Source organism: Lutra lutra, chromosome 15 (assembly GCF_902655055.1).
Source record: "Lutra lutra chromosome 15, mLutLut1.2, whole genome shotgun sequence".
Taxonomy (NCBI): Eukaryota; Metazoa; Chordata; class Mammalia; order Carnivora; family Mustelidae; genus Lutra; species Lutra lutra.
Window position 1 is genome coordinate 8,712,013 of NC_062292.1, and position 25,673 is coordinate 8,737,685.

At 42.7% G+C, this 25,673-nt stretch overlaps 1 protein-coding gene across 10 annotated transcripts in view; it reads left to right on the top strand.

Annotated features, from left to right (window-relative positions):
* SDCCAG8 (SHH signaling and ciliogenesis regulator SDCCAG8) overlaps positions 1-25,673 on the top strand; it is a 230,521-nt gene that overhangs the window by 55,740 nt on the left and 149,108 nt on the right. For 9 of the 10 annotated variants that reach the window (XR_007123194.1, XM_047705794.1, XM_047705795.1 and 6 more), the window contains exons 9-12: positions 264-402; positions 12,226-12,378; positions 21,241-21,375; positions 24,229-24,345. Coding sequence is in view for 9 of the 10 variants with exons in the window: in XM_047705794.1 (XP_047561750.1) it covers positions 264-402; positions 12,226-12,378; positions 21,241-21,375; positions 24,229-24,345 (544 nt within the window). In the remaining variant the exon portion in view is untranslated. The remainder of the gene's footprint in view (positions 1-263; positions 403-12,225; positions 12,379-21,240; positions 21,376-24,228; positions 24,346-25,673) is intronic. The other variant, XM_047705797.1, reaches the window with a different exon arrangement.

Sequence of the window (25,673 nt, forward strand, 5' to 3'; positions counted from 1 at the left end):
CGGCCCACAGTGGGGCTGTCCTCCCCACAATAGGTCATTGTCCCAGGCAGATGCAGCCCTGCCGTGGATGCCCAGCCTTTCTGGCGGCTCTGCCTGCCTCTCACCAAGGGAGGACAGAGGCCCTTTCTCCCGGCATGCTTCACGCCATGCCGAGCCGGCCCACCCTGGCTCTTCTTCCACGTTGTGTGAATGCCTTTCTCTTCATGACTTAGGAGTACACGATCGCTTGACCATTTCTTGTTCAAATGTTCTCTTGCCCACAGGGAAAGGGATGACTTAATGTCTGCGCTGGTCTCTGTCAGGAGCAGCTTGTCGGATATGCAGCAGAGAGAAGCCAGGGCTTATGCCCAGGTGAAACAAGCTATGCACATGACTGAGGAGGCCAACGTCCAGAAAACCCAGGCAAGTCTCAGAAGACCAAGATGGCGGCACGCTGAAGCGTGCCTTCTTTTCTTCTTCTTTTCTTCTCCTTCTTTTCTTTTCTTTTTCTTTTTCTTTTCTTTTCTTTTCTTTTCATTTCTTTTCCTTCTTTTCTTTTCCAAGTATTTCCATGGTTCCTCTTCCATGACTAAACTCTTTCTTCCGAACACGCAGAGTGAATACCAATCTGTTAATGTTGACTTTGCAAAATGAAACAGATTTACTGGTTGAAGTCTTCTTTGGAGAGGCTTACGTGCCTCATCTCTTCATTTGCTGATGATTTTGAACGCTGTGAAAACCTGACACCATGCGTATGGGTCCGTGTGTGACGGCCGACAAAAGTTTTCTCCCCTGAGCCTGGGGAATGTTGAGAACATCCAGGCACGCCACAGATAACAGATGATGCATGTGTATCAGACAGCATCCTTGGCTATGAATGGGTCTGGCCGTGTGGATGCTAAGTCACACACGCTGAACGATAACGACGGTAATCAGTAGCACTTTGTGACCAGGCGGTGTGGCGAGTACTGAATGGTAGGAGGTTCTTGTTGATTCATTGCTGTGTTGGGGGCTGCACCAGAGTCTACTGAGGCTGCTGTGCGTTTCCCGTAGACACACCAGCCACACTCCCAAGTAGCTGATCGCTGTACTGGGCAGTGCAGATGTAGAACATTTCTGTTGTCACAGATTCCATCAGATAGCTTTGGTCTACGCCGTATGGTAGCATCAGTATTTATTAAGGTATCGGGCTCTTGACCCCTGTATTCAGCTCCTCAGTCACTCTCTTGTCCATTTGTCTCTACCCAGTTCCTCCCTGACTCTTCCCAGACCCCGACCTTCACGGCTTCCATGACTGTTGTCCTGGTGCATCTGTAACTTAGGTCCATTCTGACCAAACTCCCTCATAGGCTTTGTCTCCTCAGACACTCCTGGTTGTTCATTTGTGCAGAACTCTTGTCCCTCGATGACACTGGGACTCTCAAGCCCTCCAGTGAAGGCCCTTTGCTGCTCACGTCATCTCAAACAGCTGCGATGGAGGAATCAGCATTCCTCCACTCCTGACTGCCAGTTCCAGGCCTTCCTTCTATCCTCTCTGTTAGTGACCAGGCCTCTTTAAAATCGTCATGGTCTCTCCTCTCCCTAATTTTAATCAATATAAACTCTCAATCATTATTTGTCACAGTGTCACTATTTGACACTGTTTTTTTTTTAAGGTTTTTTATTTATTTATTTGACAGAGAGAGATCACAAGTAGGCAGAGAGGCAGGCAGAGAGAGAGGAAGGGAAGCAGGCTTCCTGCTGAGCAGCGAGCCCGATGCGGGACTCGATCCCAGGACTCTGGGATCATGACCTGAGCCGAAGGCAGCAGCTCAACCCACTGAGCCACCCAGGCGCCCCTACACTTTTTTTTTTTTTTTTTTTTTTTTTAAAGAAACTCATCCATGTTATTACTTGGATTTATGAAATAGTTCTGGGTTTATGAAATAGCAATTTGACACTTTTTAAGAACATTAGTGTCTGACCCTTTCCCCACTCGTCATCGTCTGCTCAGGCTGCTGTAACAAAAATGCCATAGCCTGACTGGCTTCAACAGCAGACATTTATTTCTCTCAGTGCCGGGGTTGGGGAGTCCAGGATGAAGGCACCAGCAGAGCTGGTGTCTGGTGAGGGCATGCTTTCTGGTTCACAGATGGCCATCTTCTTCCTGTGTAGCCTTACATGGCCGAGGGGGTGTGGGAGCTCTCTGGGACTCTTATAAAGGCACTAATCCTACTCATGAGGGCTCCATCCTAAGGATCTAATCACCTCCCAGAAGCCACATACCTGCATACCATCGCATTGGGGCTTAGGTTTCAACACATGAATTTTGGAGGGGTACGTTCAGTCCATACTGCCCTCTGCCTACCTCCTTTGATCACCCTGAAACGTTTCTACATCATATTATTAATCATGCAACACCATAGTCCCAACATCCTTTGGCTCACTTACCTCTAACATGTCCCCTCTTCTGTGGTAACTGTCACCTGAACTGTCGTGTCCAAGGCATGTCAGACTCTGCATCTGCTCCCTCTGACCAGCACTTCTCTCTGCCTCCCTATTGCCATTAAACGTCTCAGTGTCCTCATTCCTGCGTCTGCTTCTGCAGTTTCCTCCCCTGTCTTACCTGTTGTGTCCAGGCTGGTCTTCTTCCCCTTCCATCCATCCATCCATTCATCCATCCATCCATCCATCTGTCCGTCCGTCCATTCATCCATCCATCCATCCATCCATCCATCCATCCATCCATCCATCTATCCATCTATTCACCCATCCATCCATTCATCTATCCATCCATCCATCCAACCATTCATTCGTGAGAGTGCATGCATGCACACAAGCAGGGGGAGGGCCAGAGGCAGAGAGAGAGAGAGAATCTCAGGCAGACTCCTTGCTGAGTGCAGAGCCCGACGCGGGGCTCAATCCCAGGATCCCAAGATCACAACCCAAGCTGAAATCAAGAGTCAGATGTTAAACCGACTGCACCACCCAGGTGTCACCTCCCCTTCTATTTAAACCTGAATTTTACATCCGCAACTGAACTCATTACATTTGCTCCCCTAACACTGCTGTGTTCTCTAGGGAGTGGTGCCTCTGTCCACTACTGTGCCTCGACCAGAAAGCTGGTCACCATCCTCTCCTTTGCGCCTGACGTCCAACCAATCACTAAGTACACATCTTAGTTTCTGAACTCCTGTTGAGTTCTTCCCTCACTGTCACCTTTCTTGTTCAGGACACCATAATCTCTGGATTATGAATGACAACATCCTCTTCCTTCCCTCCGTTGCGGAGCACACTGCAGCCAGAAGTGACCTTTTATTTTTTTTAAAGATTTTATTTATTTATTTGACAGAGAGAAATCACAAGTAGGCAGAGAGGCAGGCAGAGGGGCAGGGAGGGAGGCGGGAAGCAGGCTCTCCACTGAGCAGAGAGCCCGATGAGGGGCTTGATCCCAGGACCCTGAGACCATGACCTGGGCTGAAGGCAGATGCTTAACCCACTAAGCCACCCACGCAGCCTAGAAGTGATCTTTCTTCACGGCAGTTTGATCCTGTGATTCTTTGATTTCCAATCTTTCTGGGAGTGTCCACTGTCTCAGGACAGTCTCTAAGCCCTTTGCTGTACTTCTGAGGTCTGTCATGTGCTTCCTTATTACTCTCCTCCAACAGACTCAGCCCCTGTCAGCTTGGCAAAGCAGTTGGAGGTTGTGTGAGGTCTTCTTAGCATTAGCAGACCTAGATTCTACTCAGCTGCATCATTTCCCCAGCTGCGTGACCCAGGACAGCTTACTTAATTCCCCAGGCCGCAGTTTTTCCTCATCTGAAAAATGGAAATAGTGTCGGACTTAGAGGATTGCTAATGAGGACTGCATTTTATTTTATTTATATTTTTAAAAATTTATTTATTTGAGAGAGAGAGTGCAAGGGAGCAGAGCCAGGGGGCGGGGAACTGGGCAGAGGGAGGAGCAGAGGGAGAGGGAGAAGCAGACTCCCCGCTGAGCAGGGAGCCCTGTGATCCTGGCACATGACCTGAGCCTAAGGCAGACCCTTCACCGACTGAGCCACCCAGGCACATTTTAAAATATGTTATCTGTTAAGTTGTGGAAACTCTGGCACAAAGTATTTCCTCAAGAGCTAGCACCTCTGATGGCGACGGCTTCCAGTCCCTTGTTTACGCGCTGCCATTGTAGCCCCCGGGAGTTTGCACGTGCCATGCAAATGCTTCTTCACCCCACAACCTGGATATTTTCTCCATCTTTCAGGTCTGCTGCTCTCTCTAGAAAAATCTCTGCTCTCCCATGCGTAGATTTCATGTACCTCTTATGTCTTCATAGCAGGACTTCTCAGCCCCAGCACTGCTGATGTTTGGACTACATAATTCTTTGTTGTAGAGGTTGTCCTGCCCGCACATCCTAGGATTTTTAGGGGCATCCCTGGCCTCTTTTCACTCGATGCTGGGATCGCACCTCCTCTTCCCCAGGTTCTGGCGACCAGAGATGTCTCCATACATTGTTAGGGGTTCCCACGGGTGTGTGTGCCTGCGTGTGTACAAGTGCGTGTGTACGCATGCATTTGCATGACTGTATGTATATGTGCGTGTGCCTGAGTGTGTGCCTGTATGTGTGCATGTGTGCATATGTATGTGCGTTCACGTGTGTGCGTGTGCATATGTATGTGTGTGTCTGTGTGCATGTGCGTGCATGTGTGCATGTGTGCGTATGTATGTCTATGTAAGCGCGTGTGTATGTGTGTGCACGTGAGCGTATGTATGCGTGTGTGCGCGCGTGTATGTGTGCACGTGTATGTGTGCGCGTGTCTGTGCACATGTGTGTATGTGTGTGCGTGTATGTGTGCACGTGTGTGTATGTAAGCGCATGTGCATGCTGAATTGCCCCCCGGTGAGAACTGTTCCCCATTATGTACGTCAGTCATCAGTGTATTAGTCTCCCTTATTTGTCTTTATCTTCCATTAACGTGCATGCGTTGGGGGAGGGGCAGAGGGAGAGAGAGAGAATGCTAAGCAGGCGCTGCGCTCATTGCGGAGCCCATTGTGGGAGTCAGTCAATCTCATGACCCTGCCATCACGACCTGAGCCGAAATCAAGACTCAGACGCTTAACCAAGCGAGCTATCCGGCGCCCCCTTCATTAAACTTTAGAATCTCGGAGAGGAAGGAACTCACCTGTCTTGATCACTGGTCAGGCTTTAGCACCTCGCATACTGTGTGGCATGTAATAGGTTCTCAGGAAATGTCTACTAACTAGGGAATTGTCATGTTTCCAGTAAGACTCTAGAAGTCTTTTGTTCTTATCTTTCTAGTCTACCCCCAGGGCCAGTGCCCGGCAGAGGCTCAACCACACATTTTTTTCCTATTGCTACTTTCAGCCTGGCAAGTGTTGCTGAGGAAAGCCACAGAATGAATTCCACAGGGGGCTGATATGGGTCACCCTCTGCGGATGGAAGTAGTATTTAAAGGGCACCTGGGTGGCTCAGTCGTTGCGCGTCTGCCTTTGGCTCAGGTCATGATCCCAGGGTCCTGGGATCGAGCCCCGTGTCGGGCTCCCTGCTCAAGGGGAGCCTGCTTCCCCCTCTCTCACCCCCTCTGCTTGTGTTCCCTCTCTCTCTGTCTCTCTCTCTCTCTCTGTCAAATAAATAAATAAATAAAATCTTTAAAAAAAGAAAAAGAAGAAAAATAAAATTAAAAAAAAAAAGAAGAAGAAGTACTATTTAGCAGTTCTTTTCTTTGCAGCTGGCCACCTTCCGTCTGGTAGGCAGGAATCGCGCTTTCGTGTGTTCCCATCTCCGCTGTCCGCCCGCACTCCGGAGCTGACAAGCGCCACCGACATCACAGCCAACCCTCAAGAGCCTCTTCGGATTCTTCTAACCCCTTGGATGTGCCTTTGGCTCATTGTCCCCTGCGTGCCGGGCCCTCTTACTTCCCAAGATGAAAGCTCTTTCTCTAAGTTACTGAAGTCTCAGGGATTTGTCAAATGGCTTCTTGTGTCTTCGCTTCCTCCCGCCCTGTCTCCCTCCCCCACCATCCCCAGCCATCATTCTTGTTCAAACAACAGGCGGCCTTCGCTTGATCAGCTTCCACGTCTTCGACTAACTCCTCGCCACCGGTTTCCCAGCAGGCCTTTCACAATGAGTGTCCGCCGTGGGCTCAGTCCATCCCCTTACGAGCACACCGCAGTCAGGCTTGTGCCAAATCGCAGCCCGGCTTCATCCTGCTGAGTTGCTCACTTGCTGGTCACAAGGCACTTCCTGATCGCTAACTCCAGTGACCTCATCTCTGTCTTCATTCGACTCCTGACTCTGGAGTCTTGGAAGCCATTGGCTGTCTTATCATAACATGTCGTCTTCCCCCTTGATTTATCTGACATTTTCTCCCATGGGTCCTTGTTGTACCGCTCTTATCTACTCCTCTCCATCTCTTTTCACTTGTTTTCCAAAACCTTAACCACAGTCCTAGCCTTCCACTAGCGTTCTCCTCATTTCTAGGAATTTGTCTCTCCTGTCATGTCCAGCACATTCCCTGCATCTGAATACCCCCCCCCTTGTGGCTTTAGCTCTAACGGCTCTCCTGAGCACCAGACCCCCATTTCTTGCTGCTACTAGACCTCTGTTTGTGTATGACATTCCATTAGCATCTGAAAATCTACGCAACCAAGTTACTGCTCCTCTCCATTCTCCCGCCCAGGTTTCTTCTACCGTTGTCTGTCTTCCTCATCTTAGCAGCAGCGCTGGCTCACGGCTTTAAAATATCTTGGCTCCTCCCCATCCTACACTCTCAACATCCGATCAGTTGCCAAGTTATCACTCTGTCTTTTGGGCTTTGGGGTCCCTTTGTCAGCTGTGCCCACCTTTTCCACCCCAGTTTCAGCCTGCAGAGATGATTACGGTGGACTTCTATTGGTCTCAGGCCTCTTCCAGTTCCGCTGTATCTTTCCCACCTTCCCATTGCTGCCAGAGACCCCCCAGAAGTAACTCTCCCTGTTCAAGCGGCTCCCCTCTTGCAGTAAAATAAAAGCGTGACCTTCCAGATCTTTCACAATACAGCCCCAACCTAACTCTTCTAGCCTTATTTTTCACTACAGTCTTTCACAAGACCTGTGTTGTTTCCTGAATGTGACTTACAAGGTCAGGAATGTGACCTTCCTGAATGTGGCCATGAATTTGCTGACGCTATACTTTACAGCAGTGCATTGATCTGTCTGTTCAACCTTGGGGCTCAACCCAGGCTGCAGTCTTCCCCAGAGTTTGCCCCAGTCCTTTCTTGTTTGAATTAATCTCTTTCTCCTCCATATTCTGCCGGAGCTGGTATCATTTTGGTAATTGTTTATGTAGCTCTTACTACCAAAAGACCTTAAAAGGCAGGTCTCTAATATTATCATTGTATTCCTCAGGTGGCCATTTGCATATTAGTTACACAATATTGAATTGAATCAAAGTCGATTGTTAGCTTTAATTATGAATATGGATTTTTGTAATTAGTGCTTTTAAATATCTAACAGTTATGAACAAAAGAAGCTATTGTGTATTGCAATTCTAAAGCATTTTTCCTTGAATTAGTAATAATGCAAGAATGGATTTCTGTGCAGTTTACAAAATACAATGCACATCTATTACGATTTATCTTAGGTATGTTGAAACATAATAGGAATTTTGCTTAGTGAAAGTAGTAAAAAAGTAAAATGGAATCCGTATTTTAATTTTGAAACCAACTACTTGATCCTTGAGCTGATGAAATGAGTTCCTTGATATTTGTTGCCACCTAGTGTTCCCATTTGCACATTGCAGGCTAAGTAAGAGCACCACAGGAATTAACTACGTTCCATACTTAAATTGACGATGGCAGTGAAAACCCCTGAGGATTTTATAAGGAAATAAATCTATAACATGAGAAAGCTGTAATGCCATGCATCGATTCAGCTCAAATCTGGCTCAAATCTCTGCTCTGCCACTGTTTAGGTCTGTGATCCCGGGCAGATACTTAATGTCTCAGAGCTGCTGTTTCTTCTGCTGAGTGATAAGATCCACTTAAAATTTAGTAAGAGTGTTAAATAAAGTAATCCATGTAAGCCATTTAGCAGAGTATCTGGCACATGGCGAGTGGTCAATAAATGGTTTTGATTTACTGTGAAAATTGCAAGCCATTACAACCAGCGATCATTTTTTAAAAGAGAGAAAAAAAATATCCTCCGGATAAATAGGGTGGGGGAAGCAGAGGTTCTGCAATGATGCCTTGGTAAAGCTACAACATGAAACGGTTAACCAGGCCTCACACCTGATTGCTTCTATTGAAAGGGAAATTGTTGGTTTTGGTATGAAGTTATCATGAGTGTATCCATAATGAGATAACCCTCCAAGCAAGGCAAGATTTAAAACAAAACAAAACAAAACAAAAAACCACAAAAGACAGAAACCCATGACTAAATGTCCCTAAAACCTTTTTTTTTTTCCTTTCGAAATTATTCTTTGCTTAGACTACAGAATCAGAAAGGCGAAAATTGGAAACCTAAAGTGAAAAGATCAAAACATTTGGTCATTTGATTGCAAGCCCAGGCAGAGAATATAATGCACTTTCTTTTCTTTCCTTTCTTTCTTTCTTTCTTTTTTTTTTTTTTTTTTTTTTTTGAGAGAGAGAGAAAATGGTTGTGCAAGTGGGTTTGGGGGCAGGAAAGGGCAGAAAGAAAAGGAAAGAATCTTAAGGAAGCTCCACACTCAGTGGGGAGGTCATGAACTGATGTCATGACCTGAGGCAAAATCAAGAGCCAGATGCTTATGAGCTACCCAGGTGCCCCATCACTTCTTGATGTGTACATTATCTGCCACGAAACAGAAACAAGTTATTAACATCTTGAAAATGGGAGATAGGGACAGACTGATAAGTTTCTAGCAAGGAAGAGTCTATAAATTAAAAAATCAATAGTTGTCATTATTTGTAAGTTACGTGCTTAAAACATATTGACAATCATTTTAGTTTTGTGGGCTATACAGTTCACAAAAATGAAAACAATTTCATAAATGTTTACGTGAATTTTATATTTAATTTTTTTAAAGATTTTATTTACCTAAGAGACAGAAAGCACTAGCAGGGGGAGCAGCAGGCAGAGGGAGAGGGAGAAGCAGACTCCCTGTTGAGCAGGGAGCCTGATTCAGGGCTCGATTCCAGGACCCTGGGATCACGAACTGAGCCGAAGGCAGACGCTTAACCGACGGAGACATCCAGGCATCCCTTAAATTTAATTTTCTTAAGTGTGAATTTTGTTATTTCTCAGAAGATCTTTAATTCCTGAATTATGAATTCTTCGGTCACAAGGATTTCTAGAAACCTAACCCTAGCACTTGGGAACAATTTTCATATGTCCTAAAATAGGCTTCCTATTTTAAAAAATGGAGTTGACTAGATATAAATTTGTTTTAGAAAGTGTTTTGACCCCATTAAGACAGTAACCCATACTTGTTGGTTTAATAAAACTAGGGCTGGGAATATCAAGTCCAATAAATTATGTTTTGAAAAATATGTTAATGTGGCCAACGTAGAATAACCACAAATAAAGAAATTTCCCAGAAGAGAAAAGGTCTCTGGAGGATTGAGTCGACTGGGCAGGTCAATAGTGTAATTCCCTCAACTCCTGGAGCTACAGCCATTTCCATCAAAAAGGGGCTGTGCTCAGGGAGAGAAGGAAGCCACCCTTTGGGGAACCTCTGGAAGAAATGGAAGCTGCAGTCCCCATATCAACTTGGGCCTCTCCGAAGATCTGTCAGCTAGCTGTAACTGACCATTTACTGACCTCGCTTGTGAGAATTCAGTTATGCCCTTATGGAATGGTTAGATGAGCAGAATCAGGGAGCACCGGATCAGCTGGGCTTCTGGAAACTGGGAGAGGGAGCCCTGGAATGAAAAGGTGAAGCTTTGGGGCACCAGGTGGCTCAGTCAGTTAAGCATCTGCCTTCTGCTCCTGTTGTGATCCCGGGGTCCTGAGATGGAGCCCGGAGTCCTCCTTGGGAGGACTGAGCAGGGAGCCTCCTTCCCTCTCCCTCCATCCCTCCCCCTGCTTGTGCCCTCTTGTGTGCATTCTCTCTCCAATAAATAAATTCTTTTTTTTTTTAAAGGTAAAGTTATAATGGAAAGACTGTATAAACATTTGTTTAGTTCTCCTTGACCTTCTAGTATGTGAGAGCCACGATAAGAGAGCTATCTTTAGAAAGATTAAATTGGTTCTATAAATCCAAGTGTTACTGATCCTTCATAATTTCTTCACTGGGACCTGGCATATATATTAAAATCAAGACAAATAAAAGCCCTTACTTTTACTTATCTCCTCATCATTACCTCTTCATGGGGTGGTGAGCCCTAAGAGGGAGAAGCCTTCAGCAATGGTTTTAAGTGATTTACAGCTTCTTGCCTTGTATGTTATACTTCTCATTTATATCCTCTTACCCTGAGATTAGGCCTCTTATGCTGTCAGGATCATTTACTGTTCCTGGTTCCCAAACTGACTGACTTCTTGGAATTGGTTCTTTGGTTCTTCATGTCAGCCCGCTCTTTGATCTTCCGCAGTCCCTTCTGCTGTTCTGTGCTTAATACTGTTGACTCCTGAGTTTTTGTTCAGTGAAGAAGCTTCTGATTGGAAATATTGGTTTGTAGTCAATAGTCATCTCATTCTGTCATGCCAGTGGTATTAGATCTGTGAAAGTTATGAACATTTTTATTAGGTTCATGTAAAGTATTTTTCACAACAGCAATTGTGTTCTGAGGCAAAAAAAATCTGAAATTCATAATCTATCCCGCTCCGAGGGCTTAAATTATAGGAAAACTCTGCTTTTACACTTCTTTTATTTGTTTATTTGACAGAGAGAGATCATAAGTAGGCAGAGAGGCAGGCAGAGAGAGAGGGGGAAGCAGGCTCCCCACTGAGCGGAGAGCCCCATGTGGGGCTCGATCCCAGGACCCTGAGATCATGACCCGAGCCGAAGGCAAAGGCCCCAACCCACTGAGCCACCCAGGCGCCCTCCATTTCTTTTAAAATCTAATGGAGAATTTTATACTATGGACATTCTCAACTAGAATTGAACTTGGGACCAAGTCCATAGGAGAATCATTTCTCAGTCACTAGATGTGCTTGTCAGTTAATCTGAGACAATTGAGTTTTACCCACCAATTTCATGTCTAGGAGTGTAGAAACTTTCCAGAAGAATTTGAAGTAAATTAGGGTTTAATGGCTTCCAGGTGAAGAGAAGCAAATTCACATACCCTAGATAATTTATTGTCTGTATTTATTATAGCTTTCACCAGAGGGAAGCAAAGCTATGCCTATGTTACCAAGACCACTTCCCTCATCATCCACAACAGATGTGACTATCAACTATATATCTTGATACGTACTTACACAGTTTGTAAGTCATGTGAGACTTGGGTTACTTGGGTTTCCAATTCAGGGGAACACAGCGTTTGAATGAGGTGGATGTCGGATATTGGATAAGAAGCCACTGGGATCAGACTAAGACACCATAGAATGACTCAGAGGTTCTGTGCCAAGCACCTTACATTTATTGGGTTTTTTTTAAATTGGAATTTTGAAATTAGTTTCCTTTTGGGTATTTTGCATAAAGATAGTAGATGTAGTTAAAAGGAAGTTAGAAAGTTTTTACTTCTAGAAATTCAGAGTGGGAAATTAAGACTAAGGAACAACTGTGGACTTGTAAGTTACCAGCAGTGAAAGATGGCACTTCTCATTTCATAAAACTAGGTAGTAAATGTTGTTTTGAGTCTTTATCTAAATTTTTTATTATTACTATTTTTAAATTATTTTAATAACAAGTACTTCTCATTTTAAGTTTTGAAGTATTTCACTAATTTTTAACCGTAAGCAAATGAAAAGTTAGTTAAATTGGATACCTCTATATTTCGTTTAGTATAAATATGCTATATAATCGAAAAATATTAGATCACTTGATTTTTCTGTTTCTTGTTTTCAAAATTTGGATTCATCTGTGGTGTTCATCAGGGTTCATTAACCTGAATTTTCTTAGTTGCTTAGTAAATATAGCCTTAATTGTGAAAATTGAAATGTGTGAATAAAAGTAACATTTGAACAGTGTTTGTTTTGTGAGTGGTATTGACAAATAAATATAAAATTACTCTAATGGGCTTTACAGTGAGTTGCAATGATTTTAAATAAAATTGAAGCTTAATTGTCTCATTTTCCTCTCATTTTTTGCAAAGTCAGAGGCCCTGTTTCACTCCCATCTTCCTCTGGCAGGCTTTAATCCAGTGTGAGCAGTTGAAGAACGAACTGGAGAGGCAGACAGAGCGACTGGAAAAAGAACTCGCATCTCAGCAAGAGAAAAGGGCCTTTGAGAAGGAGACAATGAGAAAAGAAATAACAAAAGAACGGGAGGACATGGGATCAAAGGTACTTGTGGATTCACTTTGTTACCTGCTGCGGCAGAAATGTTTTTGGTGATGTCACCAGCGATGCGCTAGCCTGGCCTTCTTGAATGAACGCTCCGCAAGTAGTCGATTACTTGTAATCTAGAGTTCATAGAAATTTTCCATTCTCCCACCAATTTCTCAAGAAAAGTTATATTCTCAGACCTCTCCAAGTAAAATAATCAATTCGATTCCGTGATAGGAAATTGTAAGATTATACTTTGATCCCACCATTCTGTTGGATTCCCTCTCTCATGTTTGTCAGACAAAAGCAGGTGCTCTGCAGGTGCCCAGACTTTATTTCAACCTGGGCTACATCCAGGAGAGATGACTCCCCCACCGTATTCCCCCACTCTGAAATTAGACTTGTAGAAGATGAAACACATGTAAGAAACCAAGTAACCAAGAAAAAGTAATTATATACGCTGTACAAAGTAGGTTCTGACAAACTGCGTGATGAATAATGACCATAACCAGATGAACACACGGAGGGAAGAGAAGAAAGGCAAAAGGAACAGCGAACACGAAATGGGCAGCGTTTGGAAAAGAGTCATAAACTGGGATACAGAATTAAAACCTAGCTTTAAAGTTGCTGTAGTGGGGGCGCCTGGGTAGCTCAGTCAGTTGAGTGTCCAACTCTTGGTTTCGATCAGGTCATGATCTCAGGGTCATGAGAGGGAGCCCCAAGTGGGCTTCGTGCTCAGTGTGGGGTCTGCTTGGGATTCTTTCTCTGTCTCCCCACTCCCTCACCCAGCTCACACGCTATCTCACTTTCTCTCTAAAATAAATAAATCTTTAAAGTTGCTACGATAGAGTAAAAACTGAGCAACGTGGGGTCCGTAAAATCACCAAAACAGCCGTTGCATGTTTTGTTTAGTTTTGTTTTTAAAGCGACTCGCAGCATGTACCCCTGAATGCTGTGTTATTGTGATACTCTGGTGTGTCATGATCATGTTGCTCAGCACACGGCTCCTGAGTGTCTCTATGTGCAAGGCCAGTGTGTACTCCTGAGGTTATATAAAGAGGAAGATCACAAGTTATGTCCAGGGGTTTTAAGTCACGTGAGTGTTGGAGGCATTTACTGTAAACTCCCTTGTCTCAGCCTTTCGAAAAGTGGCGCATGTCAGAACCTCGCTCTACGTCAGTCTGACCGGCTGCCTCTCTGGCCGGGGCGCGTGATCTGAGCCTTGCAGACAGCGCCACTGTGTGTCATGACCCGGTGTCCACGGTGCTCCCGCTGCTCCCCAGCAGTCCCGCCGTGCAGTCCTCTCCCCCGTTTTTGCCACACTCAGCAGATGGTGACTGGAGGGCCCGGGAATGTGCAGTCCCGCTTCCAGAGGAGGGAGAGGAAGACATTTAACACTTCCATAGGTGATTTTTTTTCTTAAAGATTTTATTTATTTATTTGACAGACAGAGACCTCAAGTAGGCAGAGAGGCAGGCAGAGAGAGAGGAGGAAGCAGGCTCCCTGCTGAGCAGAGAGCCCGATGTGGGGCTCGATCCCAGGACCCTGGGATCATGACCTGAGCCAAAGGCAGAGGCTTTAACCCACTGAACCACCCAGGCTCCCCCATACGTAATTTTTAATCAAACTCTGATTACTGCAATAAAGGCAGGGGAAGTACAGTAGAGGGGACCAGGGAATGTGAGTCAGGCACGTCTGAGTCCAGGCCGTCAGGAGAGACTGTCCTATGGAAGAGATTTTACAAACTCAAAAGGGTTGAGTGGGAGCAGTCGGCTGAAGAGTTGAGGGGAAGAGCTTCACGCCAGGGAAATGACACCCTCAGACTCTGAAGCTAAAGAGCGTCTGACTTTTTCGGAATTTCAAGAAGGTGCAGGTGACCGGAGCATAGGAGTGGGGACAGTAGCGGGGGGATGAGCTAGGGTAGTATGTAGGGACCAAAGCACGGATGGCCTTAAAGTGCACGTGATTTTTAATTTTATCTGAAAACTAATTGAACAACTTTAAATTGGGCAGCGTCATGATGCCATTTATATTTGAGAAGCACCATCTGTCAAGAGATTGGAAGGAAAATCAGAATAAATGCCTGGAGATCAGGTGGGAGGTAATTATCCTAGTCCAGGTGGCAATGATGGTATCTTGGGCCCATTTTCAAGGACCATTTTAAATCACTTTTATTCTCCTCAGAATCTCTACTATACCAGCGTTCCCCTCATTCTCAGCAGAGAGCCTTACTTACCTAACGAAAAAACTGAAAACTTCAACCATTTCTCCTATTTCACTTCCCTCTCACTTGTGCCTTCAAGTAAAGTTCTACCAGGATACCAACCCCGTCAGAACAGGAGAAGCTGCCCGCTCATTCATTCCCTTTGCCCTGGATTCCATTCTCTTCCTGCACCTCAGGGAGGTCATTTCTTTTTCTTCTTTTTTTTTTAATGTAAAGATTTTATTTACTTATTTATTTGAGAGGGGGATAGGGCTGAGGGGGAGGGAGAGGGACAAGCAGACTCTGAGCTGAGCGCAAAGCCTGTCACAGGGCTGGATCCCAAGACTCTGAGATCATGACCTGAGCCAAAAGCAAGAGTCGGGTGCTCAACCGACTGAGCCACCCCAGGGCCCCTCAAGGATAGCATTTCTGTTCCCCTCCCCCCCACTGAATTGTCTTCCTTATGAGGAGAAGCTGCTCAGGTTTCTCTCATCCATTGAAAGAAACAATCTTCCAATCCGGTAGTTCTCAATCTTGGCTCCACAGAGGCTCCGGAAATCTTACTGTCCATCTGCATCCCAAACCGAGATGTGTAAACAGCTGTGGGTAGGATCCAGGTGTCAGTATTGTTAAAGTTGTTCAAGGGATTCCAATGTGCAGCCAAGGTTGGAAGCCACCGCAGTGATTCCATGTCCCTCCATGCTCTTCCCCGTGATGGGCACATTTCTCAAAAGGTTTGTCTGTACGTGTCGTCTCCATTCTTTTACCTCTCATTATGTTCACGGAAGCCCTCCTTGTGCTACTTTTAGGGAATACATTTAGTTCTTTTTCCCTTTAAAAGATTCTCTTTCCTTGATTTCTTTGGATCTATATTCTTGATTTGAGAGAATGATGGTGTGTGCCTTTCCGTTTTCTCTGAGTTTAAAGTGCCTTTGAGGCAAGGAAGGAAACACATTCTGAAAGCAGCTTGATGGAAAGGTCTAGAGTGTAGCAGAGAGCTTTAGATTCTGGGGTCTTCGGCATTACTGCTGCTCCCAGTTTCATGTATGTGGAATCGATTCCTAAATCCCCAGCTCCCCAGTGAGCTCCCAAACCAGCTTCACTTCCTGTCCTCCCTCTCCCAGGGGAGCCGCCGTTCATCAAGTTTCCAACCCCCAAATCTTGCTGACCTTCTTGTGCCCTTTCCCTCCCTCTCCCTACTCATCATTAGGTCATCAAATTCTAGCGACTCATGCACCTAGGAATTTCCCATTGCCCTGTCTGTCCACCCCACTGCTATCTGGACCTCAACCCTGGATGATTTCTAGAGCCCTGAGTCCCCCTCCTTCCAGTCTCACCTCCCTCTCATCTAAGCCACAGCCAGGATGATCTTTCTAAAATGAATATGTCAATATGTCAGTCTCTTGCTTTAAAATCCTTTCATGTCTCCCTGCAACCCCTTGGATAAAATTTAGGATCCTTTAGAATCACTTGAAAATTCTGTATTTCTTTTTCTCTTTTTGGCTTTCCAGTGTCCTCTCCCTCCACTCCTCTTCTTGCATTGGCACCGTACTGACCTACCGCACTCTCTGCAGCACAAACATGCCCGTCTGCCATGCTGTGCTTTCATTTCAGGATTTTGCACATGCTTGGCCCCTTGCCCTCTCCAACCGACCCTTCAGAGTCCTTCTAGTTACCACCTACTCCCAGAGATGAATCGAGAGCCTCCCCTATGGGCTCCTATAACTCAACTAACTGCAAATTCTTACTGAATTGTCTGTCTCCCCCAGTTTACGCTGAGTCCCCTGGATGTATGGTTCATTAATATCGTCATTTCTTGGCATATCCCACTCCCATAGAATGTGCTCCACATGTATTTGTCGAATGAGTGAATGATTAGAGTATAGGGGAAGGGAAAAGTCCCTGTGCCATCGGAAAGGTATGACTAAGATGTTTGTTCAGAGGATCAGGAGAGTCTGTGTCTGCAAGAGATCATGGAAGATTTTGTGAGGAACATGGTGATTTCACTGAGTTTTAGAGTGTAGGTGGGTTTCACAAATGCAGAGCACGGGGAGAGGAATGCTGGCTGTAACCGAGTGTGAGGCGTGGAGTGGCGGTAACTGTGTATTGCATGTTGTGTGTGTGATAGAAAATGGGACCCATAGCAAAGACCAGCCTTGGCTGACATTGAATCTCAAGGTCCCGCCCTAAATAAAGTGTCTGAATGAAGAGCTCAGAGTGGTCCTTGCACTTGGGCATGGCCATCACCAGGAGATGGCAGCAGGTGGCTTTGGTTTGGGGTCAAAGGATTTAGAGTTGAATGCAGGTTGAGCTTTCTGTGACCTTGAATAATTCATTTGACCTCTCCAAATTTCAGAGGAGTAAGTAAGGGAGTTGATCTACTCAAGGAATCGGTAGTATTAAATCTGAATGTTTCGAAAGGGCCTAAGATACTTGGTTTAGAGTGGACATTTAATAACTTTTAGCTCGAGGCTATTACCATTCTTACTCCAGGGAAAGAGAAGCCGCCAGCCAGATGGGATAGATTTCTCGGGCCTCTCTATTAGTAAAGCTGACAGATTTGAATATAAAGCCTGGCTTTACTTTTGATTCATTAGCTTCAATGAACTTCGGCAATTCCTTAATTTTCTGAATCTCATTTTTTTCAACTGAAAATTAATTCAATATAATTCGCCCTTCAAGGGGATGAAAAGAGAGAATGTGTATCACTTGGCCTGGCAGAGGACGTTAATCGAAGCGGGAGACTGAACAATTCATCCTAATGTTGTGAGAGCTCTGTAGTTAGGGCTAAAGCAAGCACCCCTCGCCCCCTTTCTGAGCAGTCAGGAAGGCTTGTGAGACTTTTAGACTTTCTTCCTCTCTTTTTATTATTTTTCTTTCCTTTCTCCTGACTCGTTCTCATTAAATTTCACGTGTGTGGGAAGCTCTAGGAGAGCAGATGTCTTCTACCTAGACAGATTTTGAATCATTCCCCCCATGAACAGTACTTGCTGTGAGTTTGTTTGTTGTCTTCAGTTATGGTCCTTGGCTGCGCCGAGCCCCTGGGTCTGTTAGTTCAATCTGTCATTTATCATACTTAGTGAGCGCCCCCTCTGGTCTACACATTTTTTCAGTTGGTTCCCTTGATAACAGTCCATGGCTAGCATCCTTCATTCTCGCACCTGTTCTGTAGCGACTACCACTTTATACCATGTTCAGGACACCAGGGACTGCTTTAGCCTAAAGATTTCCATCAAGCTCTCCCAGCCTGGGTGTCCTTGTCTCTTGCTTGCCCCTGTCAAAGTTTAAAGGACTTACCTGATGTCGACACCCTGGACATCCAGCAGTGTTGCAGCTGTCTGTGTTCCTTCTGTCTCCGCAACAGATGTGGATGGAGAAGCTCCTGCAGTGTAATGCTGACTTCCAGATGGTGGGCGTGGGGGAAAAGAAGGTGTGACAACAGGAGCGGAGGCCTCAGGAAGTGGGTGACAGGAGGGAGCAGACAGGTAGTGGGCAGAGGAAAGAAGTGATGGGTGGCAGAGGGAGGGAATCAGATGGAGGGAGTGTGATTTGTTACACGCTTATAATAGAAACTGATTTGGAATTTACAATTAGCAAGTGAATGTCTGCATATTTATTTCAGAAACCACCAATGTTAATATGTTTACCATAAGATATATCTTCACATGTAAGTATGATTTTTAGTAGCTGGTAATTAAAGTTCGCTGCTGTTGTGTGGTTCCAGAAAAGCTATAATTACCTTCATAATATGGATACTCATGAACTTGAATTTTTTAAATTAGAGATATAAATTAGTCTCTTTACTGGTTGCGTTTAACTTCTTTTGACTTTCATTTTGGGGTTCAGGTTGCAATATGCATTAGAATAGTTTGTAGCCTGGTATTAGTAAAAGTAATTTTATGTGCAAATTAGATTTTCAGCCAGTCTTTTGAGGATAAGAAGGACATGTGAACAGCCATAAGTCAAATGTACAATTCTTCACAATCCCGGAAAAGTTAATTAATATATCTACCGTTTAATTAGAAAATCACTACCAGGGCTCATTATTTTCATATGTGTCAACTTGAACTAGTTACATAATTCAAAGGCAATCTTGATTTTTATCACAAACGTTGCGTTATTATTGATTTCAGTTGTAAAACTGAATTCACACCCATGTCTGTGTACTACAGTAAATTTAAAATAATCTTTCCATTTTGTTTTGTTTTGTTTTGTTTTTTAAAGATTTTATTTATTCATTTGACAGCAAGAGAGGGAACACAATCAAGGGGAGTGAGAGGGGAAAAGCAGACTCCCTGCTGAGCAAGGAGCCCATTGTGGGGCTCAATCCCGGACCCTGGGATCACAGCCTCAGCTGAAGGGAGATGCTTAGCCAACTGAGCCACCCAGGCGCCCCTAAAATACTCTTTCAGTTTTGTTATGTGCTTTTGTTTAACAGATTAAAACTGATCGATATCTCTGCGTTTCCCTCTCTAGGAAGGTAGCATTTCTTCTTCACTTTTAAAGCTGCCAATGCAAACAAGAAATTAAGAGTCTAGGAAATTTTGACTTCCTGTAGCAGAGTAAAATATCATTGCAAATAAAAGGCTGTAAAGGTTAAATCTAAGATCTAGAAAGCATTTTTCGCCCTGGGAAGAAAAAGTAAGAAGCTGACATTCATAGAGTGGATAGCTCCTCCGAAAGCCTGTTTATTCCAATGATCCATTCATTCGTCAAACACTTGTGCCTCCTGAGGAACATGCCCTTGAGGAACTTGTAGTCTAAGGGAGGAGACAACTAAACAGTGAGACAAGTGCGGGGGGCGGGAAGTACACGGGTGTGGCACATTGTGGTGTGATGGGGATATACGGAGGTGGTGAGGGCAGCGCATCCAGAGAGAGTCAAGATATTAAACCACCAGCACCGCGTGGGCAGCAATCCGTGCGAGTGGATGCCAGCCGCTGACAGCAGGCATGGCTGTCCCAGTACAGAGTAGCAAATAGCAGCCCTGAGTGTGGGAAGGGGCTCCGGTTTTGTGCTGGGAGGGAGAGGTCGAAGAAACCTTCCCGAGGAGAGGGAATGATGGCTAAGAAGAGGAATGGGGGTAGCTAGGGAACAGGAGGGTGGGTGGGGTTTTTCAGGAAATGCCAAAGCCGCCTCTGTTGGTGTTGGGAGGAGGGGAGTAGGATGCACAGAACCCCAGTAGTTCTCTCTAAAGATACCCGCCTCTCCAGCTCTCCTGTCTGGTCCTTTTATCCTTCCATTTGGGAGAAGGGTTTAAGACTTCCCCAATTTCTTTTCTTTTCTTTTCTTTCTTCCTTTCTTTTTTTTTTTTTGTAAGATTTAATCATTTTTAAGATTTATTGATTTGAGAGAGAGAGAGTGTGTGCACACATGTGAGCTTTGGGGGAGGGGCAGAAGGAGAAGGAGAGGAGAGAATCTCAAGCATGTTCCCTACTGAGTGGGAGCCCAACGTGGGGCTCGAACCAGGACCCTGAGATCATGACCTGAGCCAAAACCAAGAGTCTGATGCCCAACTAACTGGGCTGCCCAGGCTCCCCAGACTTCTCTGATTCCTTGACATCGCCTCTGAAATTTATTCTTATCAGTCCCTTCCGCAACTTGTATAGATTGTCTGTCACCTTAAAGTTTCAACCCAAACTTTGGTCTTAACCATCTTACATGTGTTTCCCAAAATGAGGGTAGAGACCAGGGAATGAATGGGAAGGAAGTACATATTTAAGTCGTGGGGGATGGGTGAGTTGAGGAAGTGGAAAAATGGGCATACCCAGTCCACAGAGAAATGGCTTAAGAGCGAACCCAGTGGCCGTGCCGACGCTCCCATTAATTCAAGATTTTTTTTATATAGTAGTATATTAGTCTCAGGTGTACAATATAATGATTCAACGGTTCTTTTTTTTTTTTTAAGATTTTATTTATTTATTTGACAGAGGGAGAGAGAGATCACAAGTAGGCAGAGAGGCAGGCAGAGAGAGAGGGGGGAAGTAGGCTCCCTGCGGAGCAGAGAGCCCGATGCAGGCCTCAATCCCAGGACCCCAGGACCCTGAGATCATGACCTGAGCCGAAGGCAGAGGCCCAACCCACTGAGCCTCCCAGGCACCCCTGATTCAACAGATCTATACATTGCTCAGTGCTCATCAAGATAAGTGTGCTCTGAATCCCCTTCATCTATTTCACCCATCCCCCACCAACCTCCCCTCTGGGGGGAGGCTTGTTCTCTGTACTTAAGAGTCTGTGTTTTTTCTTTGTCTCTTTTTTTTCTTTGTTTTGTTTCTTCTCCAAATGAGTGAAATCATATGGTATTTTGTCTTTCTTTGATTTCTTTCACTTAGCATTACGCTAAGTCCATCCATGTTGTTGCACATGGCAAATTCTCATTCTTTTTTATGACTGAGTAATCAATGTTCTTAATATTTATTGTGTCAGGGGCACCTGGGTGGCTCAGTGGGTTAATTCTCTGCCTTCGGCTCAGGTCATGATCCCAGGGTCCTGGGATCGAGACCTGTATCGGGCTCTCTGCTCAGCAGGGATCCTGCCCCCCACTCCCACTCTCTGCCTGCTGCTCTGCCTACTTGTGATCTCTCTCTCTCTGTCAAATAAATAAATAAAATCTTTTAAAATATATATTTATTGTGTCAAATGGCGTTATGGTTTAGGACTTATATTTCCTCTTACAGATGTTGTCCCTGTCTCAAAACATTGCCCAACTGGAGGCCCAGGTTGAAAAGGTTACGAGAGAGAAGATTTCAGCTATTAATCAGCTTGAGGAAGTTCAAAACCAGCTTGCTTCCAAAGAAATGGATGTCACAAAGGTACAAAGTGAGATTTTAATTTCTAATTTTTTCCTAATGTACAAAGCCCAGAAAGCAGTTTGGAGTGGAAAAGTTTTGTTATTTAAGATAGTAAAGATCTGCATAATGGTCATGAAGCCAGCATTTACTTATTATTGACAGACCCTCTGATGGGTGCTGCAAATGCAGAAGATGAATTAGACACAAATAATGTCCTGGAAGAACTCAAGGTTAAATGGCTGAGACAGACTTGTCAGTAAGCAAGTTTCATTATTTTAATCATTGAATATTTGATAAAACTTATGTTTCTAAATTAGACAGGAGAGATGTTAAACACCAGAGATCGCATGGGTTTGGTCTCCACAGTGATAGTAAAAGAGATTTATTTACCACATGAAGAGTGTGCTTAACATAAAAAATTCTCCACCTCCCATTCCTTTTTATCCCGGACTCTAAAATCAAAGCTCCAACACCAAGTGTCTTATTTTAATGCTTTAAAAGATCAGTGTCAAATAAAATCTTAAAATAAAATAAAATATCACGGTGTCTGCGCTATGGGTATTACAAGCTTGTAAACCAAAAACTAAAATGTTTAATAGTCTTTGCTGGTTACTCTAAGGTACATATTTATGGAACACTAAAGTTCATGTAGATTTCAGCAATAAGTTGCTTTAAAAGTAAGAAACTAAATATAGGCATGCATGATGTAATAAATTCAATCGATTGATTTTTTTTTACCAATTTACACAGATGATTTTGTTTGAAATGCATACCTTTTCATACTGCATTTTACTTGTCAGTATATCTTCCTAAATGTTGACACATTTATAATGCCACTGTTGCTTTATGACTTAGTAATTAAACTTACCTTTAATTTATATACAGAAGAAACAAAGCCTATATTTTCTTATTTTTCCCTTGAATTTCTGTAATTCTCCATTTGCTTTCTAAAATTCAAGCTAGCTAACATAAAAGTTTTAAAATACCATATGTTCCAATATCCTAAATGTGTTTGTGTGAAAGTAGGGGTAGAAGTAAGGGAATGGATATCGAGGGCTGGCTGTGGTTAATCCAGATTTATAGGGGAAAGCTGGTGGTGAGAGGGTCCAGTCCATTGTAGGGAGAGAACTTTCTGTTGGAACGTGTACAGTAAAGATGCTCCCTCTGTCTTTAGAACCTTCCAGAAAGACTCGAGCATTAGAAGCATTCCTTGTGTGACTCCAACCCTGAGATATCATTCTACTTCAATTTAATTTGCCAGTTTGTTTTAGATAAACTTAAGGGTTATGGATTAACTTAGCAGGTACTAAAGTGAAAGTAGTAAGGCAAGGGAACTTTAAAAATAAAATTAAGGGATGAAATAATTTTAAATAAAACCGAATGCTTAGACATATAATGATAAACAATAATTTTGTGTTGGTATTGGGTTTGAAACACAATGACTGGGTAATTTTTTTTTTTTTTTTTGGTACTATCAGTTGGGTTTTTTCATTTCATTCATGTGTTTAAATCAAATAAATTGGAATAAGAATAAGAAAGCAAGCAAATTGGGGCCCTAATTTTTTTCTGTCATTCTTAATTTTAAACTTTATTTACCTTTAAAATTAATAACTTTTTGTAAATTACTATTTTTATTTTTTTCTGAAATGAGAGGGGTCAGCTCTGATACATTCAAGGCATCTGAATTTCAAATCAAATTTTTTGTAATTTTATTCTTTTTCTAGCATTTTGAGGAGCACTGGGGAGAAAAACTTACTTTCCTCTGTCTTGTCACTATAACCTTTAGACACAGATTTGTTTATTTTTCAAAGTATATTTTATTTGAACATGAGAGATAAAGGTTTTGTAAGATTCTAATACCTCAGTAATGATAAAAACTAATTTCTGAAGTTCTAATCAGTTTTAGAGAAATCCCCAAATTGAAAAGTTTCAAGCAATATAACCTTTGGATGATACATGATTTTTTAAAAGTTGTATCTGTAAATCAAAGACTGAATTAGCAGACTTATGTGTTAATTAATCTCTCTGCAGGCTCTCAGTTATCTCAAAGGCTCATAATTTCTTTGTTTAGATTTATCTGCTGGTTGGATTTTCCAAATATATTTACCTGTCTGTAGAGGCCCTGGATTGAAAAAGAAAATTGTATAAAGGCTGAATCATGACACTTTTAAGATGCTATGTGTATTCATTATTTAATGATATGTTAAAATCATTTCACTTAAATGTGTATTTTCCTTTTATGTTGAATGCTACAGTTATAAATGGCTCCTGTCCGTGCCTTTTGTCAGACAGTGTTTATTAACTTAAATACATCGCACAGTTCTTAAGATTAACATTGTCTACAAGGATTACAGTAACTACTGCGTTCTACTATACACCTTAATACCATACGGTCTCTTAGCAGAGAGAAAAATTCCTTTATAAATTTCCTTAAATAAAAGCCTAACTGATAAATCTTTAAAGGAAAACTTTACTATATAGACTGTATATTTAAACCATAACAATTTGAATGGATAGTCACATAGCTTAATATTTTAATTAATGATTTTCTCTACATAAAATGGAGACGATAATGCATTTTGGATGATAATATGCAATTGAAAATTATTTTACACAAAAAATCTTGGGCACATTACTTAAACTTCCTAGTTATACATTTCTTTATCATAATTTGAAATTGTTAAATTCATTGATACCTGATATTGCCTTCACATCTTAACAGGATACATTGAATATTCTAACCGAAAAGGCCGTTCTTATGAAAGTTCTACTGTACTTTATGCGTATGACCTCTAGGGGGCACCAAAAGATCTGATTGCAGGCATGGCCTGGTAGATTCCCGCAGCTATTGATCTAGTTTTTACACTCTAACAGGTGTGTGGGGAAATGCGCTATCAGTTGAATAAAACCAAAATGGAGAAGGATGAGGCAGAGAAGGAGCACAGAAAGTACAGAACAAAAACTAAAAGGGATCTTGAAATTAAAGATGAGGTAAGAGATGACAAGTGTAACTACAACGATTAAAGACATAATTAAAGATGTAAGTTATTTATTTCTATTATATTGCTTCTAACTAATGGAACAATCCCGTTTATACTATTAAAAGAATTTCATTTATACTTGCCTAAAATTATCACCTTTCACATGAAATGGTGAGAATACAACTGCCTGCATATAAAATCCCAATCTGACAGGTCATAAATATACATTTGGATATGTGTATCTATTACTTACAAAAGTAAAAAAAAAAAGTTCTAATGCACAGTTTGAACCTAAAATATACGTACATAAAGTTCTTGAAAGATGCCAACTTGAATCCAATTTTAAGTGAAAAAGTTTAAAATTTGTAAGATGAGATGAGTTGATATGTAAATATGTCAATCAACTTGATTGTTGGCAGAGCGAAACCAGTTTTAACTAAGATAACCATGAATACGTTTGCTCAAGAAGCCTTAAATACAGGGAAATTAGAAATGTTAGGGGGAAATGCTGCTTACTTCCATTTAGTTGAACAGATGTTTTATGTTATATCTTTGTTGAGATCGTGTAGCTACTCCAATTTTAATTGACGACATGGATAAAGTTTTGAGAGAGGCAGTTCTAATAGACTCACTTTGGGTTTTCTACTTTTGTGTTACAGTATAGAACATTGAAGGTTTTCATTCTTTATGTTCAGTGGAAGCAGATTGATAAATCTATTCAGTAAAATGAGTTCTCAGTTTCAGTATTTTTTTTTTAAACCACAATTTAAAAGTAGGTAAACTTTAAAGTATTTTTTTTTTCAAATGTATTTCTAGTTCATAGCTTTTACCATGCTTTCCAGCATCTTTTCCCTTTCAACCCAGTGAACTCTCTATGCAGATGATGTAAAGACGATTGGGGAAAGTATTAAAAATGAAAGTGATAATGAAATTTAGTACTTGAAAAAGTTTTTCAAGTCGTAGCTGAAATCCCTAGCACTGAATTAACATCTGAACAACCAGAATCAGATTCTGCTTTTGTACCACTATATTCAGAGTGTTATGAGTTTTAATTTTGAGAATTTTCATTATTAACGTATACAGATAATGAAACTGTTTTGTTGCATCCAGCTGGGGGCGTGCCTGATAGTGGAATGGAAAATGCTCCTTCAGCAACGGAAGGTCTAGCACTACCAAACCAAACAGAACTTTCCTTTCCTGACATATTATGACCTTTTTTTTTTCTTTTAAGGTTATCTTGGTATGCTCATCAGGCATTCTTATATGCTTTTGTATTATTCTATAATGTCTGCCCAACATAACAACTTGAACTAATTAGAAAAAAAAATAAGACTATCT